Source organism: Centroberyx affinis, unplaced genomic scaffold, assembly GCF_046629955.1.
Source record: "Centroberyx affinis isolate AG114_WGS23_722 - 3 ecotype Tasmania unplaced genomic scaffold, CSIRO-AGI_Caff_v1 ptg001281l_1, whole genome shotgun sequence".
Classification (NCBI taxonomy): domain Eukaryota; kingdom Metazoa; phylum Chordata; class Actinopteri; order Beryciformes; family Berycidae; genus Centroberyx; species Centroberyx affinis.
Genome location: NW_027279789.1, coordinates 16040 through 36344, shown reverse-complemented (window position 1 = coordinate 36344; position 20305 = coordinate 16040). Strand labels below are relative to the sequence as shown.

At 43.8% G+C, this 20305-nt stretch overlaps 1 protein-coding gene across 1 annotated transcript in view; it reads left to right on the top strand.

Annotated features, from left to right (window-relative positions):
- LOC139649002 (phosphatidylinositol-binding clathrin assembly protein) overlaps positions 1–20305 on the top strand; it is a gene marked incomplete at its 3' end in the record, with an annotated part of 59767 nt that overhangs the window by 25396 nt on the left and 14066 nt on the right. Inside the window, exons 3-10 of the mRNA XM_071525287.1 lie at positions 6650–6725; positions 7610–7712; positions 9174–9267; positions 9894–10005; positions 10563–10669; positions 13099–13140; positions 17402–17487; positions 18183–18306. Of these exons, the coding sequence (XP_071381388.1) occupies positions 6650–6725; positions 7610–7712; positions 9174–9267; positions 9894–10005; positions 10563–10669; positions 13099–13140; positions 17402–17487; positions 18183–18306 (744 nt within the window). The remainder of the gene's footprint in view (positions 1–6649; positions 6726–7609; positions 7713–9173; positions 9268–9893; positions 10006–10562; positions 10670–13098; positions 13141–17401; positions 17488–18182; positions 18307–20305) is intronic.

Sequence of the window (20305 nt, the reverse complement as noted above, 5' to 3'; positions counted from 1 at the left end):
ACACACGCAAAGTACGGTAGGCAGCTCGCATGTGCTTCCCATCAGCTGATGGTGTGGTGAACAGAAAGATGATGAGTCAAAGAGCGAAGAGGCGAGGATGAGGATGGATCGTGGTGCATGAACAAGGAGGTGTGTGTGTGTGTGTGTGTGTGTGCTCTTGAAGGACTCCTGCTTATCTCTGAAGCACAAACATCCTATCTTTAAAAAAAAATAACAAATAACTCCAGGGTGACCCAGCCCAGCAGGACAGACACACACACATGCGCGCACACACACACGCACACACACACACACACACAGGCAGACAGAGACACACACACACACACACACAGACAGACAGACCGTCACCACACACTTCCTCATGCCCCTTCAGGCAGATAAACAAGTTTTTCCAACTCAAATAAATTGGCTGCATCTAGGTAATCAATAGATGAGAGTAGAGTTGTGTGTGTGTGTGTGTGTGTGTGTGTGTCCATCTTACTGGGGTCGGCCATCCAGGAACTTGGGGCGTACATCTGCTGTAATTAGTGATGCTACCAGTTAGCGATGTTCGCATATACATTTTTTTTTTGTCTCCAATACCAATCAGAGTTATTAAATATTGTAAGTGCGATCAGATATTTTTGTAATTAGCAGAAAAATGTAATTTTCCACCACAAGGTCAAATCAATCCAGTGCACAGTGAAACTCTCCAGATGTCTGTAGTAGAAACTAATTGTGTTTACATCTTTGAAGCAGACTATAGCATGACTCCTGATGCTGCATTAAAGCCCATCAAGAGGGGCTTGTCATCCAGGGCCATAAACTCAATTCAATTCTATTTTTCAGCTTTTGGGCGCGGACTTCTTCTGAGCTCTGAGAAGCCGCTGTGCTCCTTCGAATGGTGTTTCTTCGAGTGCCTGGTTAAATTAGCAGTATTGTAATTAGCTCTGCTGCTGCCGCCCCTTCCAAACAATTGCGCCGCAAACATTACAATTAGCTGTTCGACTGCTTTTCATTTTAACTCCGGTTCCAGAGCGGTTCCAGGCTGCAGACATGGCCGCGATCCAGCTGCCTTCAAACAGAGCGCCGCACTGCCGCAAATCGTGGACGAATTTTGTTTACGGAAAATACTTTTTCACTTGTATTTGCATAAATGGATTAGAGATGCGGGGCGGGGGGGGGGGGGACTAAATAAGTAAATAAATAAATGGAGGGTGATCGTACAACCCGGAAACTGATACCATTAAGTCAAAATTAGCCTTGACCGGACCCAATTCTGATATTGGATATTGGATTGGTGCATCTCTGCTACCTGCCTCTGTTTACACTCTGTTTGGGTTAAGAACATATTGTATGGAGAAGGCTGTAGCAGTACCCAACCTGTGTGTGTGTGTGTGTGTGTGTGTGTGTGTGTGTGTGTGTGTGTGTGTCTCAAGCGGTGACTCATGTTGCTTGGCTGCATCATTGACCTCGCAGACACGCTCATCTACCAGCAAGACACAACTGCTCCCCTGACAGCAGGAGCCAACACGCGATTAGCCTTGTCACCTCCTAGGAACACAGACACACACACACACACACACACACACACACACACCATACACAACACGTCCCAGTATCGACACATTTTTTTTTTAATCCGATCATTCCCCTCACCCACCCACCGTCTCTTTCTGCCTCGGTTTCTTTCACACTTGGATTGGATGCAGAGGGTAAATGGTTGATTGCATAAGAGAGGAGGAGAAATACTACGTAGGAGAGAGAGGAGGAGGAAGAGGAGGAGGAGGAGGAGGAGAACGGGAGGACAATCCCTGGCAGGATTTAGGCTAGTAGTGTGTGTTTTTGCGTCTGTGTGCTTCTGTGTGTGTGTGTGTCTGTCCACATGTGTCTGTTTCTTGTGTGTGTGTGTGTGTGTGTGTGTGTGTGTGTGCTTGCATAAGAGCTGTTTTCATTGAACGCAGCCCGATCACGACTCATTCTTCTTGTGTGAATCATCACCTCTCAGTGGAACTCGGTGTGCAGTCAGTTTTGATGATTCTGAGTGTGTGTGTGTGTGTGTGTGTGTGTGTGTGTGTGAGTGTGTGTGTGTGTGTGCGTGAGAAGAGAGTAAACCAAGCAAATCCTGGCGGGTGGGGATAACAAGGTTTACAAGATGTATGGCTGTGCAAAAGTTTATTTTTTCTGAGAACTTTGTCTCTGAACAAGACTGAGGCTTTCAAACAAAATCAATTCAGTAATTTGGGGTTTAGGGATGAGAGAGGCCAGACCGCCCCTTTGACCGCAAGACCTGGGTCGCCTCGCGTCGGCCAAGCGTCCGCCCCACCAGCTCCCGGGGGTGCTGCTCTCTGTACTTTGCCCTCCACTCTGCCAAAGCAAAAACACTATTTCACTACTGGTATTAATAAAGTACACACATGATGATGGCTTTGAAGCGGCAAGAAAAAAACCCCCAAAATTCCAGCATTTTGTGGCCTTGTGAAGCTGTTTTGTGAAAATTGAGTAATGCGTTAACATACAGTACTGTGCAAAATTCTTAGGCATATGTCAAAGATATCCATAAAGCGAAGATGCTTTCAAAACTAATGAAATAAAACGTTTCTGAATATCAAAAATTTACAACAAACAGCAGTCTACTGACACACTAATGCAGAAAACAAATAAACATCTAAGATCTAAAAATCTAGAGTGCCTAAGACTTTTGCACAGTACTGTATGTAATAACTTTATGATATGTCATTTCTACTTAGATTATTTCACCCATTTTAAGAACAAACAATTGGCAAACGGGATCCAAAAAAATCCCATTCATTTTCACCATATGCGGGCAAAATTTGATGCGGATAGAATACGAAAAGCATTCCAATTAGGGGAGATGGGACGCTCTTCTCTATTGCATCCCCACTTTCTTTCTTTTTTACATAACAACATGATTTTTTTTGTCAAGTCAATTCATTTTTAGATCGTAATCCAGCCACGATTTGCTTTGTCCGAATTCTGGCGCATTCTTTACAGCCGCGGCTCCTCCGCTACAGAACCTTAGTTATATAAAAAAGACTCCTGAACTCGCTGTTTCAGGTCAGTGTCGAAGCCGTCGTGTTCGGTTACTACGGAAACCACCAACTTCTCCACTTTTGAAAGGAGTACATGGTAGAGATAGAGAGAGAGAGAGAGAGAGGGGGGGGAGAGAGAGAGCGATACAGTGGAAGACAGAAGATGGGTGAGAGCTGGATGTGGTAGCTCTATGTATAGCGCTGTGTTTTTCTGTTTGAACAACACTAGGGAGAGAGAGAGAGAGAGAGAGAGAGAGAGAGGGAGAGAGAGAGATAGAGGGGTAGCCTGGATCTAGCAGTATCAATAATACATGAGGTTGTTCTCCGATATGCTAACATGAATTATTTGACAAGCTGACTCGACCTGTTTCTCGATCTCACCCACTCCTACTCTCCATCTGTACGTCTGTCTCTCTCTCTGTCTCTCTCTCTCTATTCTTACACCTATTCTCACAATCCTCCTCTCTTCTCAGAATCGCGGATTTTCCTTGGAACAGTCTTCGTTGAATTATCTAGGGCTCGGCTCTCCGCGCCGACTCTTTCTTCCCCTTTTTAGATTTTCTTTTTTTTTTTTTTTTTTTAACTGTATCCCTGCGTTTTGTGTGTGTGTGTTCTTTTCTGCCTCCGCCTTTTGTGTGTGAGGCAGAGGGAGAAACGCAGATTCTCGTCAGATGGACTTTTGATGAGGGGAGAGAAGCCGGCACACAAGACGAGACGGAGAGAGAGAGAGCTTAGATCTCAGTCCCTCTCTCTCTCTCTCCCTGTCTCTCTCTCTCTTTCTCTCTCTCTTTGTCTCTTTGTGTCTTTCTCTCTCTCTGTCCCTGTGACCATCTTGTCAAAGTTTCTCTGTCTTAGCCTGGGTTCATTTTGCCACAGGCAGAATGCTTAACTCGCCGCACACACATGCACACACACACACACTCTCTCACACACACACACACACACACACACACACACACACAGTCAATTCCCAGTCCCCAAAGCGTATTTTCTTTGCCCTGCAACTTAAACTTGTTCTGAAGAAGTCTCAAGACAGCGTCGCCTCTACCCTCTTGCTGTGTGATACTGAGAAACACACACACACACACACACACACATAAAGGACAACAAGAAATCATATTCTTTATGCCTTTTTAAACAGTCCCAGAGCCCCTGGAAGCATGTCAGTGCAGCTGAATCCAACACACACGCCCGCTAGCATAAAATCGTGCACACACACACACACACACACACACACACACACACACACACACACACATACACTTAGCCACACACACACAGACATTCCTAGATGCTCCAACCAGCCAGCGAGGGCTGGTTTTCAGCCAAATCGGGAACTGGCAAACTGGCAAATCTCAGATCATTTTAAGTCAGTTGGACAGAGACGGCCTTAGCGCTAAGATGCTTTTGGGAAGCCTGAGGCCCGAGTTCCCATAAGCATGGAGGAAGGCCAGGACACATTCCACTCCGCTCCGTTGTTCAGCGACGCGAGAAAGACCGGATGGATCGAGGCAGTATGGCGGAAATGTGGATGATAGCACCTGCTCAGTGACCGCGCTTCAGTCAAAGTGGCGGTAGCAATAGCGAAAGTGCAGAGAAACACGGTTTGAATCCTCAGAAAATCTCTCTCTCGGAAAAAGCTCTCCTCTTCATAAATATCTAACGCTGAGCCGTTCTTGAACGAGGCACAAAAAGCCCTTGCAGCTCCAGTGAAGCTGCTCAGCGGCCAGCAGTAAAAGACTGTGGTTGTGCTGGGCAGCTCCCAGGTGTGAGTGTTTGAAGCTGTGTAAATGTGAAGCGGGGCGGTGCTGAGGAAAGAGCAAGCACGCTCAGCAAACCTTCCCTGAATAATGCTTCAGAAAAAAAAATAATAATAAAAGAGCTGCCAGCACCTGCTCACTGACCTCAGATCTGTCAAAACGAACAAGCAACTAGTGTCTAAGAGTTGGACGAGTCGGAAAGCGGAGGGGTCAAGTTTCTGTTATGATACACAGCAGTGGAAAAATGAGAGAAATGTCACCAATAGGGCTGCAACTAACGATTATGTTCATTGTCGATTAATCTGTCGTTTAATCGATTAGTTGTTTGATCTATAAAATGTCCGAGAAATGGTAACGATAGATATTCAAAGATATTCAGTTTACTGTCATAGATGAGTAAAGAAACCAGAAAATATTCATATTTAAGAATCTGGAATCAGAGAATTTTGACTTATTTTCTTAAAAATTACTCAAACCGATTAAACGATTATCAAAATAGTTAGCGCGATTAATTTAATAGTTGACAACTCATCGATTAATCGATTAATTGTTGTAGCTCTAGTCACCAAGTCTTTAAGTGACAGGGACGGGGGTGATTCATCCATCTTTGGCAGACGACTTTTAGCATGAGATTTGATCTCATTAGCAGTTTTCACTCTGTTGCTACACTGTAATTTATTGGATTATTTATTAACTCCAGCCAATCCTCCGCTCCTTCCCAAACAGTACAAGGTTAATTAATTTCTTTTCATTTCAAGACCGCTGTGACTGCTTCCTCTAGTCAGTTTTCCTCCCTCACCACTGCTGTGTGAGCACTTCAGAGTGAGTCCTCATAAGTGACTGGAAAACATAGGTGTGGTTCTGTTCTGTTCTGTCCTGTACTTGACCTTTGACCTGTGGCCTCCCCGCAGGAAGGCAAACAAAATACAAGAGACAAGAAAAGAGAATTTCCCCACAATTTCCCTAGTTTAAGAAAGTATGACATTATTACACAGTTAAATTAAAACAATAAACATATCACTTATTCATCACAGTGTCATAAAACATCCTGAGAGATTAATAGTGTTTGAGTCATGGCACTCCTGTCACTTCTGATTCATATTGTTCCTTCTCAGTAGCTGTTGGCTAATGAGCACCAAATATTACAGTCTAACAAACACTGTGTGTGTGTGTGTGTGTGTGTGTGTGTATGTTTATAGGGCTTTTAGGGCTTTAGGGCTAAAAAATATACCATTAAGTTTGGTAGATCCATTTTATCTCTTCAGTCATTTCATTAATCTGTAAAATGAGTGACGATGCCCTTTGCCAATTGGTTAGAGGCAGTTTTTAACCTTTGTCTGTTGACTGAGCATGTGCGTCTTCAACAACTTAAACACTTATTCAGTTACACACATTCACACCTGGGGGCTTCCCATGTCATCCATAGTCTTCCACTGTGGGAGATGGAGAACCTTCACTGCAGCAATTTGTGTTTTGCTTAAAGGCAGTGGTAATTGTTGGAGGAGGGAAGATATTTTCCCAGCCAGTCCACGATTCAAACTGACAACCTTACAGTTAAAAACGCGCATCTCTAACTTCTAGAGTACCACCATCCAAATTAAGGCTTCTCTCAGAACATTATATATATATATCTATGGGGGAATATGTTACTTGAAATGAATCACTCAACATTTCAAAAATATAGATTCCATCCACAAAATTGTAACCCTCTTATAACTTATATATGCTCTTTCCAAACTACTTTTCCTTTCATTTTGTTGGACTATGTGCCACTTTTCCATATTTCATATTGGAACAACGCTTTTGAAACGTTTGCTTTGACTTGGCGCTGACTTTCCTTTGTCTTTCCTCTCTCAGCGTTTCATCCAGTACCTGGCCTCCAGAAACACTCTGTTTAACCTGAACAACTTCCTGGATAAGGGAGCTCTGCAAGGTAAAGCACGCCTGCATAAACACACACACACACACACACATACACATTATACACACACACACCCTCAAAAGTTCTGTGCAAATAATTCACAGCATTTGTTTTTTGTTTTCATTTGTTCTTGGAGGAGCAGATGGGCAGGATTTGCCTCGTAGGACAATACACTGAGTACCAGAATGTTTTAGACAATCACAGGAAAATATTTGAAAGTCAAACTTTTCTGGGATTGATGACTTGCCTGACACGAGCCAAATGGTTTTGATGCATTCCACACACCCATCTGGTAATATATAATACAAATACAAAAATATTTAAGAGAAACTGTTTTTAAATGTAATGGAATGTACATATGCATAAAAGAAATGTAGTTTAATACTACAGATGGGACGATATATAACAAAATTCAATATATCGCAATACAAAAATGTGGGGCAGAAAAATGAATGGCGATATTAGCTGCATTTTATTCTGCAGTAGTCTTATCACAATTTCACAAGCTCTCCATCCAATTAAATTATTTGTACAAATGATTTGTTTACATTCTAGTGAGCCAATGCCATCGCTAGGAAGATCTGTGTCTCAGAAATAAACATAAATCTGCACAGTCTGACTTTGTTGTCAATTAACTTTTATTTATTATATCATATCATGGTTGTGTTGAATCGTGAACCCCGTATCGTGTATTGAATCGTATCATGAGATAAGCAGATCGTCCCATCCCTATTTAATACAAATGGTAAGAATCTTTTGCAATTACTAGGCTCAAATCTAACACATACACGGAGTCAGTTACCACTACACACACACTACACACTCACAGGCTCACTCACACACCCTCAGTTGTGTCAGAGCATTGACTTTGTTCCGACTCGCTCCTCTCTGCCCAGGTTACGACATGTCGACCTTCATCAGGCGGTACAGCCGCTACCTGAACGAGAAGGCCATGTCCTACAGACTGGTGGCTGTGGACTTCACCAAGATGAAGAGGGGGTAGGGGGACCACACACACACACACACACACACACACACACACACACACACACACTCACACTCATAATGTCACGCCCCGTCACACAACAGGAGCCAGTGTTTATCTTTGGCTCTAGACTGAGAGAGCAGTAAGTGTAATACTGTGTAAAGATTTTTCATGCACCACAGGAAACGTTGTATTTAGATTTAGAAGTTTTTTATGTTTAGCTGGTGGCGAGCTTTTGCCAAGTCTGGACAAATATTTGTCTTTCCATCAGCTTGGTCGAAGCAAATAAATAATCTTCCCGAACGTAGAACTAAAAACGCACCCATGAGAAAAAATGTGTTGCGAGTCTTTTAAAGACCCCATGAAACGGCATCTTTACTCCCTTGATTTGGTGTAAGAAACAGGATGTTGGGGCGGGACATAACGCAGTGAGGGATCATTCAAATGTCTGAACCAGTGGAATATCAGTGAAGGAGAGAAAGGTAGTTTTATTTGATGGGAGGGGCGGGATTGTTCAAAAATCTGTGATGATTATATTGGCTGGAATTTATATTTACGCCTCCTGGTGCAGCATGAGGTCACCATGAAAGATAATCTATTTTTTGAGGAAGTAAAAGTAATGGGAGTTAATTTCATGGGGACTTTAAGAATTGATTAGTATTAGGTAAGTTGTTAGTGTTCTTTAGTGTCCTTTAGTGCAGTGGTTCTCCACGTGGGGTCCGGGGACCACCAGGGGTCCTTATGGGGGTTCCAGGGGGTCCCCAGCAAATTGATGAATTGTTAAACTTCACCATTACGTAATATACAAGAAGTTAACGCAATTAGAGAATGTAGAAGAATAACTGTTTTGACCATAGTTTCACTGTTATCTCTCTACCTACAATATAGATAGTTTTCTGGACAAATCATATCCAACAACAAAAATATTCTCAGATTTGGGTCCGAGAGACAAAAACTCATCAAATGGGGGTCTGTGGCCCTAATGTGGACTAAATTAGGGGTCCTTGATATGAAAAAGGTTGAGAATCACTGCTTTAGTGGCCATGTTTCCTGCTGTCTAATGGTCTAATGGTCCAACAGCCACACTGGAGACTCATAAAATGGGAGTGACAGCGGGTCCGACATTTCTGGGAAGTCGTTGTGGACAGACAGTTTACAGACAACATTTCAGAACATCCCGAGCCACTTTTGAACTCTTGTGCAATGAGATTGAACCCGTTATCAGGCTGATCCCGCCGAGCCGACCTCATTATTTACTTGACAAAGCCTTTCGATCACCATTCGTTGCATAATCGCCTTATCAACAAAACACAAATTTCAACCCAAGCGAGCGTGAAAACTTTTTTTTACAATACTGAGGAAATTGTAGCCTTTCTTTCTTATTTCTTTCTTCATAATTTGCATGAAAATGTCCCTCCACAAACTGCCCTCTACAGTTGTGTTAGTTTTGTTTGTTGCTGTTTTGTCTGTTTCAGAATTGACGGTGTGATGCGTACTATGAACATAGAGAAGCTGATCAAGACCCTGCCCATCATTCAGAACCAGCTGGACGCTCTGCTGGACTTCCAGGTAACACCCCTGTCTGTCTGTGTGTGTGTGTGTGTGTGTCAAAGTTGGGGTCGATTCAGTTTCAACTCAAAATGTAAATTGAAACAACAGTTCACAAAGAAATGACACAGCCTCCATTCTCATGAATGTTTTCAAAGATTGGGTATAAGAACCTTATTATGGCTAAAGATTCCCAGTGTTTGGATTTGTGTGCGTGCTTGTGTGTGTGTGTGTGTGTGTGTGTGTGTGTGTGTGTGTGTACACAAGAAAAGAGGGAGGGGGATTGGGTGGGGAATTGCTGAAATTGGTGGGTGCATTGTGGTTTGTGCCAGCCAGCTTCAAAGAGTGATAAAAATGGATGGTGAAGTTTCTCATTGGAATGTATGTGTATATGTGTGTGTGTGTGTGTGTGTGTCTGTGTGTGTTTTTTCCACTGAAACTAAACTGACAGTTGCTAGGTGTGTGTTGATGTGCTGTGGGGATTTGGAAAGAGAGATGTTTGTGCATATTTGAAAGAGATGTTTTTGTGAAAAGACGGTGAAAGCTTTGGAGAGAAGTGATAGAGATGTCTCCCTTGCCTCCACACACACACACACTCACTCTCTCTCTCTCTTTCCCTCTCTCTCTCTCTCCTCTCGTTTTTCCAGGCCAACCCTAACGAGCTGACCAATGGCGTGATCAACTCAGCCTTCATGTTGCTCTTCAAAGACTCCATAAGGCTGTTTGCTGCTTACAATGAAGGGGTCATCAACCTCCTGGGTAACACACACACACACACACACACACACACACACACTCTCACACACCTGTACACACACACACACACACACACTTGTGAATACACACATGCTGCCTGCAGTGACTGCAACCATCTGAAGAACACTGTCCTAGATGTGTAAGTTTGTCTTGGACGTACACACACACTCATGTCCAGGAAGTATCTAAACACACACACAACAGCAGGACAGACACACACACACACACACACACACACACACACACACACACACACACATATGTGCGCACAGTCTGGTTGTCAGCAGTAGAGTTGTTTCTGACAGGCTGTCATGTAGCTGCTAAGCTGTTCTGTCTCCACTCTATCATGCACTGATTGTTCCTCCCTCCTCTCTCCTTCCTTCCTTCCTTCCTCCCTCCTTCCTTCCTTTACCTCTGCCTCCCTCTCTTCTCCTTCATCCCCCGCTCTCCCGGCCTTTTGACTCTTCATTCTACTGTCTTTATTTCTCTTTCTGCCTGCCTGCCTCCCTTCCCTCCCTCCCTCCCTCTTCTTCTTCCTCCTCCTGTCTTTCTGTCTGTAGAGAAATACTTTGACATGAAGAAGAACCAGTGTAAAGACGCTCTGGACATCTACAAGAAATTCCTTTACAGGATGACCAAGCTCTCCGAGTTCCTCAAAGTGGCCGAGGTACACACACTCACACACACACACACACACACCAGGGATGCGACTTTTCTGTGGTTTTGTTTTCTCTCCCCCCAGAATTTATTTTTTAGGACACACAGCTCCCGTTAATTTCTGATCACCTTTTTCCTGCTTTTCGCATAATTTCTTGTGTTCCTGATCACATCCCTTAAAAAAAACACACACACACACACACACACACACACACAACTCACTTAAATGCAGACACTCAAAGACCAGTTTAATAACGGATATATACTTATATATTTCTCACATTGCCATGTTTTCTCACTGCTACTGCACTGTGTGTAGCCGATTCCCCCCGCTGACGACGCTACACACAAAGACTAGACAAGAATACCTGACTTACCCTCACTGCCCCACATTTTGCCGTGCAAACACACACACACACACACACACACACACACCCGAAATAACCCTAAGATGGAGGATGTGGTTAGGCGCTCTGTTAGCTCCCTCTCCCTCCGTTCCCACACTCCTCCATCTAATCCTTTCTTCTCCCTTTCTCTTCCCTCTCTTCCTGACAAAGATGGATACTCATGTGCCTCTCCTTCGCCCAGTGCCCACAGATCATCCCTCTTTCCTGCCCTCTCCTCTCCCCTCCTTTTTTTTTTTTTTTTTTTTTTTTCCCAGCAGACTTGGAACACAGTGAGAGTCAGCTGCTGTATCTCCAGAAGCAGCGGCACACTGCTGGTTTTCTGGCTCTGCTTTAACACACATTCACACAGATGATCCCAATGAAATTCCTTTTGTCTTTTTTAATTAGGTTTTAAGGAGCTCCCCGGACAATTAAAGGGTTTGTTTCCCAGATACAATTAAAAACAGAACTGTGCTCAATTTAAGAAAGTAGATACATTGAGTGTACAAAATAGTAGACACAACTTCCTAATGATCAGTTGCAGCCCTCTTTTTCACAAGCCATTTCTCAATTGTGTCAAGGCTTCAGAATCCTTATTTAAAGCATAACTCCTGCCATTTTTTAGCCTATTTTCCCATCATTTTCCATCATGCCAGTCGGTTCGGAAAGAAATCTTGTCAATTGCTTCACTATAGAGTTACTTAGGTCTTTCCAGTGCGGTCCTAACGGGCCAATGGACTCTCCAAAATCAACCCCGAAAGCACCCAAAGCATGACATATTGACACTCACTCTGTAATGAGACATCCACAACTTTCACTGTTTATTTTGCTCTACCTTTTACACAGCAGTGCATGTAAACACAGGCGCAAAGAAAGCAAGAAATTGCTAAAATAAAGGCCAAGGTAGCATCAAAATTGTATGAGAAGTAGTAGACGTGACTGAGATAATTTACATTGTTTAATCGATGTCTCATTACAGAGCGAGTAATCAGTATGCTGGAAAAAAGACATGCTTGGGTGCTTTAAGGGTTGATTTTTGTCAGTTGGCCCAATAGGAACACTGCAGAGCCGCACACCCAGGCAAGCAGCATGTAAGTAGCTCTATAGGGAGGCAGTTGCTGAGATTTTGGGCAGCATCATCGGTAAAAGATGGAAAAATAGAGTACAGGTTGAAAATTGCTGCAGTTCTGCTTTGACCTCTTTCTCCTGCTTCTACTGCATCTTCCCTCTATGGCCGAAGTGGGTTTAATAGTTGAAATGAATAAGGTGAATTGTAAATTTCACCTGGATTTACCTGGTCTGGTCTATTTCAGGCAAAGGAAAGGCTAGTTGTAATATTCTGTACACTCAGCCTGTAATAGGCTTATGATATCTGGCAGGCTAAGTATTAATAAATCGATAATAACTCTCTCCCAAAGCCAGGAGGCGGAGAACCAGGTATCTATGACGGCATGTGGGGAGCTCCCATCCACTGTTCAATATGTGCTATTGATAAAGTTTGATAAAGCAAAAGCAAGTTGATGTTGTCCAGGTCGAATGTTCTTTATCTGTGTCCCAATAAGTCAACGTGTTCACACAAACGCTATCTGTGTAAGTTTCAAGTCTATTTTTTTTGATGATGAGGTGATTTTTTTTTTTTTCTTTAAATGTGTTTTTATGTAACAAATATCAGTGTTTGGCACATCACCATCCATCAGTCGCCATGCCCACTCTTCCCTCATTGGTCAGACACATTTATCAGCGTGCAATCATCACCGTCATTCAGCGTGAGGATTGGCTGCTTTATCAGCCAATCGAGATGCCGGAGGGTCCTGTCCGATAAGTTTTTCTTGTTTATTTCTGTTGTCGTTTATGTTGACACTGCCACTGCATGAAGTAATGATTCCCTTCTTTTTGTTTTCTTTCTTTTCTCATTCTTTTTTTTTCCTAATGGATCCCGCCCCTCTTCTTTTTTATTTTGTTTTTTTTTTATTTTTTCTCCATTTTGCCCCACTTCCCTTTCCCCCCCCCTTTTTATTTTTTTATTTTTTTATTTTTTTATTTGTGACGACAGCAAGTTGGAATAGATCAGGGTGACATCCCAGATCTCTCACAGGTCAGTGTACATCTCACCTCTCACTCTCTCTCTCTTCTTCTCTCTCGTCTTCTCTCACTCTCATATAGTCTTTCCTTCTATCTATCTTTCTTGCTCTCTCTCTTTCTTTCTCCCTCTCTCTCTCTCTGCCTCTCTTGCAACACTACATGTGCTTTCATCGCTCCATCCGTCCTCTTATCCATCGACTCGTTCCTCACCTCACTCATCCATATAGCTGTGTTCTGCCCTTTACCATTTGTTCACTAATTCCCTCTCTCTCCTCCTCTCTTCCTGCTCTCTCTCCTTCTCTCTCCTCCGCCCCACCCACCCCCCACCCCACCCCCCATTTTATTTGAAACAAGCCATCTCGTCTAACCTGATCTTACTGTTCGAGTCTAGGCAACTCCCCTCTGGTTTGATTGATTTTGCTCTCCTGCTTTCTCTTTCACTTCTTAATGCTTGTTATGGATCCAACACAGGCTCCGGTGTTGAAGTGCGGCTGCTTAAACACTGCGCCGTCAGCAGGCCTAACGTAGGTTTCACCAAGTGGATTTGAAACCCTAACATCCGACGGCTATGAGCTTAGACCTTGGGTATACAATAATAATGATAATTATAACAACAAAGGGCTCGAAAGGCAAGATAGCGTCGCTGCGGGGAGATCGACTGCATGATTTCTCGAAATTGCCAAGGATAAAGTTGCCCTTCTTCGTAGCCTAATTTTGAATTCAAGGGAATCGCTGGAGAAAAAGCACTGAAGCGTGGTTTTCAGCCTTCTAATATTTTTGCGGGAGGACTTAATAGAGACTGTGGGCATCCCCGCTTAGGCTGTCACACATGAATTTAGAAATGAGGCTGAGCAGAAGAAAGATTTTATAATTGAAGCCTTCAGACAAAGAGCCCACATAGAAATTCAGTTTAAAACTCGGGTGATTTATACTGTCAAATTGCGAAAGACCGTTTGCTCGAGTGCTCTGTGTGTTCACAGTTAAAGAAAGCAGAGGTTGTGTCCTTTTCAGATGTGAGTGTGATAATGATGTTTGACCATATCACCGTTGAGTGCTATAGATTTACTAAAGATTTCTTAAAGGGCTTCAATTCTTCCCATCTTCTCCCGTCTCAGTCAAACAAAGAGATCAAACAAAAGGTACAATGCTGAAAACATAGAATGCATGTTGTCCATCTACAAGTCACTTTCAAATTACATTACAAACAGTGAATTTCAGTATCGTAGCATCCAATATCTCATTCAGAATTCAAAATAAATAAGGACTCTTCCTTTCTTTTCCACACCGTATAAATGTATTGGGCAGTGTCAAAGTCTTGGTTTCTAAACAGATATTGAACTTAATTCTCAAATCATTATATAAAGGCCAATAAAACAAAGTGAATTTAATTTTCAACCTCATTTAAGCCGCAGAGTGAACATTAGTCGCTCTTCCTCTGTGGTGTTGTTGTATCGTCTAGTTTCAGTAGCGAGGGGTAATGTACCTGATCTCAACTGTGCACATAACGGTCTTTTACCTTTCGTTAGATTGTGAGTTAACGTACTGACGATGAAAACTTGGCATCGTTTGGTGCTTAACTACATCCAAGAAACTCCGAAATGAGACACTCACACAGCTGGGAGGTTCTCCGGCTGCAGTGGGATGTGGGCTTGCTCGTGCATTAGCGAGGCTTCGACTTGCCAGCGTGTGGACCGGCTGGTGATCGGGCGTGGGTGTTGAACTCATCGTGAAACTGCACAGTTCACTGTAGCGGTTAAATAGAGGTTCTCTCTCTCTTCTCCCTCCTCTGTCACAGACAACAAAAGGATCATACATTGTAGGTGGTGGGTTGCATACTGCATTGCTCACCCCCCCCCCCTCTCCCTCCCCTCCACCTCCCCCTCATCCTGCATGAGCATCATACTTGCTCATAATATGTGTGTGTTTAGCCACACACACACATACGCTCACACACTCACAGGCATGCTCTCACACACTGATTGTGCTCTTTTTTTTTTTAACAGTGGAGTCAATGGCCTTAGTCATAGCTGCTTTGATATGGTGTTGACTCACTATGATGTGTGTGTGTGTGTTGGTGTTGTGGCCTCAGATGGCTCATTTGTAGCTCTCACACACACACACACACACACACACACACATAGAGCTACACACACAAGAGCTGTGGCATGATGAGCAAAAGGCCATGAAACCTCATGAATAGAAAATCAGTCCTCACCCCTCCTCCCTCCTCCCCTCCGTCTTCATCTACATGAAAGAATCCCTGCTTTGGCTTTTGACTCGCTCATTTAAATTCCATCTACCCCCCACCCCCCCCTCCCTTTTAGATGTTGTTTATTTCATCTCTGTCTTGCACGCCGTCATCGCTTTAAAGTATTTGGCGGAGGTGCTTTCATAGTGAATGACCTGAACGTTGCTGTGTGATCATTATGAGAGGAAGAACATGAGCTCTGTAGAGAGAAGAAAGGGGGAGAGTTTGGATTCTCCCCTTTCTTGATCTGTCTGTGATGTCTTGTCTCTCTCCCTCTCTCTCTCTCTCTCCGCGTCTCCGTGGCTTTTAAAGTTAGTGCTGTCACTATGGGAACATCTTTAGATTCGAGGAAGATAGGCGCTCGAGTCGTCAGCGTGACAAGAGGTAGGGAGTCAAGAGATGAGGAGGAGAGGCAGGCACCCCGCTGTGTGCGCGTGTGTGTGTGCGTGCGTGTGTGTGTGTGTGTGTGTGTGTGTGTGTGTGTGCGTGTGTGTGTCAGAGCTAATATTGACTAGGTAGACACAAGCTCTTCTAGACGCCCATTCAGACCCAGTGACAGTTAAAGAAGGTCTCTTTCTCTCTGTGAGTCTCTGTTTCTTTAACAACTAGGCAACAATTTGGCAAGAAACCACCAGCCAGCCAGCCACAAAGAACACAGAAGCCAAAACACTCCCAAATGCTCTGTGTGTCTGTGTGTGTGTGTATGTGTGTGTGTGTGTCTGTGTCTGCCTGCTCTCTCTCTCTGACAGAGCACACTCACATTCCTGTGGACGGAGAGAAAGACATGACGTTGTCATATTTTCACATTGGAAGAATTTCCTCTCCTCTCTCCCCAGCCAGCTGAAATAAGCTTCAAACATCAGTAGAGAGCTGAACTATTCCTTCTTCCCTGTGTTAAATCAGTAGAATTGCGTAAGCGAGCCACTCATTGTACACTCAGGCAGCCATTGCGCTCACACTTCCCCGCTGTTTCCCATGGTTTCAGAGCAGGAATGACGCACCTTACGACCGCGGAGGACGCCCCGCTGTGCGATGCGAACATTTGAAGCAGAATTTTCGATTGCGACCGGATTGTGTTTCCTGTAGTTGCGTAGCAGCGATCCCCAGGTAGTCTGCTCACTAGCTTGCGCCTCACATTATCAACGCCTCCTGCCTGATCGCTGCCTTATGGCCACTTCTGTAGATAACCATGTGGAGACGACAGCCAAACTGTCACATTTCCTTGGCAACAGCGCATCGGCAACTGTATCAACACTTCCCTTATGTCAGCTCACGAGTTGTTTACTCCTCCAAATCGTGACTCAGTATCAAATCGATAAACCTTGACGTTATAACAAGGAGCATTATGGAGAGACAGAGAGAGAGGACAAGAGATGAAGAGAAACTGAAAGATTGAGTATCTCTTTTATCACCAATACAATAAGTGTGTAGGAATTTGTCTTTATGACACCGGTGCAGAGACATATTGACAAGTGGAGAGTTACACACAGTGCATTCTGGCACTCGATGGCAGGACCTTACAGTGCGAAGGGACACTGAAAGATATGCGGGCCAAAGAAGGCAAAGGGAAGTAGAAAGGTAAAACGAAAGAAAGAATAAAGAAATAGTAGGCTCCTATGAAGTCTGGAGAATATGCCTGTGGCGCGACCTCTCCTCTGCTCTCCACCTTTTCCTCGTTCTTTGTTTTCCAACCTCCTCCTTTGTTCTCTCTCTTCTTTGAGTCTCCAGCGTTGAGTGTTTGCTGCATGTTGCCATGGCTATTCTTGGAGCCTGATGCACTCTGTTACCTTCCTGTGAGACCAACTAACTCTGCTAACTCTGGGTGCTGTGTGTGTGTGTGTGTGTGTGTGTGTGTGTGTGTGTTACTGTATGTGTGGGCAGGTTTTTTTTGTGCATATGAGAGAGAGAGAATGGTTTAAGAAGCTGAAGGAATACTGTTCAGTTGCTTACTCTCTCTCTGTCTCTCTCTCTCCCTCTCTCTCTCCCCCTCTCTCCCTCTCTCTCTCTCTCCCTCTCTCTCTCCCAGGCCCCCAGCAGTCTCCTGGAGGCTTTAGAGCAGCACCTGGCCTCTCTGGAGGGCAAGAAGACCAAGGAGTTGAATGCAGACACCAGGTTAGACCGCTGGTTACATCAGGGTTTCTTTAACTTTTTAAGCCCGAGACCCAAAAGAGGAAAGGAGTTGCTTAGTCTATTTTAGTGTGTTTCAAAGTTGGCCACAGAGATTAAAATTAATCTGAAAATCTACATCAGTTTTGAGTTGTGACGGAGTAAAAATAAATATAAAAATTTGGATCCCTTGAGAAGTCTTTATTCTGTTTTGTCTGGGGACACAGTTTAGTTTAGACCAGGGATGGGATGATATGCTTATCTCACGATTCAATATGTGATATGGGGTTCACGATTTGATAAAACCACGATACGATGTAGTAAATAAAATTTCAGTGACAACATTATGACATGTGCAGAATTATGTTTATTTCTGAGCCACAGATCTTTCCAGCGATGGCATTGGCCTGCTACAGTAGAATGTAAACAACAATGTTAAAATGTCATTACAAAAGTGAAAATAATATCATTTGGATGGAGAGCTTGTGAAATTGTGATGGACAAGCTGTCTCATTTGTGGGTTTGCGAGTTAATATCACGATTCACTTTTCTGCCCCATGTTGCGTATTGTCACATTTTTGTATTGTGATATATTGAATATCCATATATCATCCCGTCGCTACAAGTGACCATTGCAGAAAGGTGATTTCAGTAGGAACTCTATTCAGTCTAATTCCCTGTCCTCGTCTCCTGTGGTGCAGAGCGTCCACCCTGTCCAGCGCCGTGTCGTCTCTCTCCTCCACCGGCATGTCCTTCAGCCGCATGGACGAGAAGGAGAGGCAGCAGGCCCTGGAGGAGGAGCAGGCCAGACTGCAGGCTCTGAAGGTAACAGCTCTTACACCTTTATACCTCGAGACCACTGGGTCACACTGTGGGCTTTACAGTCATGTTGAACTTTGGTAGTACCTTGGGTTGTGTAGCTTCCCGCGTGATAAAACCCCAAAGTCAGCGATTCTGTTATCTGTTGCTCCGGTAGAGGAGATTGGAGAATTGTGTTTTTTTTTTCTCTCCATTCACTGCCATTGTATGGAGGGACAAGTCTGGAAATCACACTTCTAGCTCTAGCTCTGTTACATTATCAGTTGCTACAAAGCTCTAAAGTTAACTGGATTTGTTAATGTTATGTTTTCGTCGTATCGTGTGATATTACAGCTAGTAAACAAAGTCTCTCCTATAAATGAGTTAACAGACATTTACTTTGACTACCATCTTAATACTGAAAAGTTTTATGATGGTCGATCAACATGATGTTGATGATAATTATTATCATATGGCTCATGATTTCAGTTTTTCCTATCTGTCATTTCACTCCAGGATGCCTTAAGCGACCGGTCTGGATGCACAAAATTCAGATTTTATTCACACTGCTGTCGCATCTTCAAAACCAGAAATCAGACTCACATTTTCTAAAATTGTCACAATCCAGCCACAGTGAGCATGCAATTAATATAAAGAGATGGTGAGGGACAGTGGGAAAAAGTAATGCAGGGAATGTAAGTAATCCACCACAGATTAAAATAAATACAGGCAAAGGAGATGCATAACAGCCATTTTCAGGCCCAGTGTGCATATACAGAGATAATGTAAATAATGACCTAAAACGATCTGAACTTCAGAATCACATCACAGAATCACATCACATTTTGAGGGAGAGAATAAACAGCAAACCTGCAGCAGCAACATAACACTTGAGCTAAGACGCATGGCACAAAACGCCAATAAAAAAAAATAAATAAAAAAAAAAGCACTCCACCTTGCTGCGCTTTAGAAGTCAGACTGTGTGCTGAGGATTGCTGATAGATTGCCCAGCAACTTTGCTGTTTGGTGAGTTTAACTCTAGTTGAGGATAAAGGCCAGGAGTCTCGCTGGCAAGCCGAGCAATAGAAAAGTCAAGTGTAAAATGTGTTGACATTTCTTGCTCCGGCCCTGGGAGCCCTGCCTTACAGCAAACTGTAATTGAGTAAGAGCACTGAGGCTGGAAAACTGGCACAGGGGGGCTGAGTGTGAAGGTGTGTGTGCGTGTGTGTGTTAAGCATGCTTACATCCTGGCAGAGTAGAGTATGCGTCTGGTGGTGTTGCCAGTATTTCTCTGCTTTCTTGTGGATGTGTGTGTGTGTGTGTGTGTGTGTCTAGCACATGTACATCCTGGCAGAATAGCAGCAGTATGTGCTGCCAGTGTTTTTCTGTGTGTGTTTGTTCGTGTGCGCGGGTGATTGCATTAAGCACGCTGTTTACTCTGTGCCCTTGGTTGCCCCGTTTCTGCCAAGGTCTGCTGATTACCTTTGGGTTTAGTGAGAAAGGAGAGGGAAGATGAAGTGAGAGAGAGAAAATGAGAGCGTAAGAGAGAGAGTGGGAGGAACAGAGGGAGAAATAGAGAAGTGGAGAGAGAGGGAGAGAGAGAGAGACTGCCGGGGTTACAGAGGTCGTACAAATACTAGTCCAGCTGTCTGCGCGCTCTGGAGTCCATATGGGTCCAACACACACACGCACACACACATGCACGCACGTACAAAAACACTACCACACAGAGCTACTGTCCAGCTGGGGCCTCAGCCCAAACAATAACAGCAGTTCCCATTTGTTCCTAGCTGCACTGTCTGAATATAAATGAAGGCGATTCGGCCAGGATCGGCCCGGTGCAGCGGGAGACTCCGGTTATTAAGCTGCTCGAAGTCAGAATTCTTGCACAGGTCCGGGAAAAGGTTGGAAAGTGAATTCGATCATTTCCATTTCTAGAAGTTCTGAGAATTGCTCTAATATATCTGTGTGTTCCTGTGTATCTTACTGAGCAGAGCGAGACACTTAACACTTTCAGAAGCAGCAG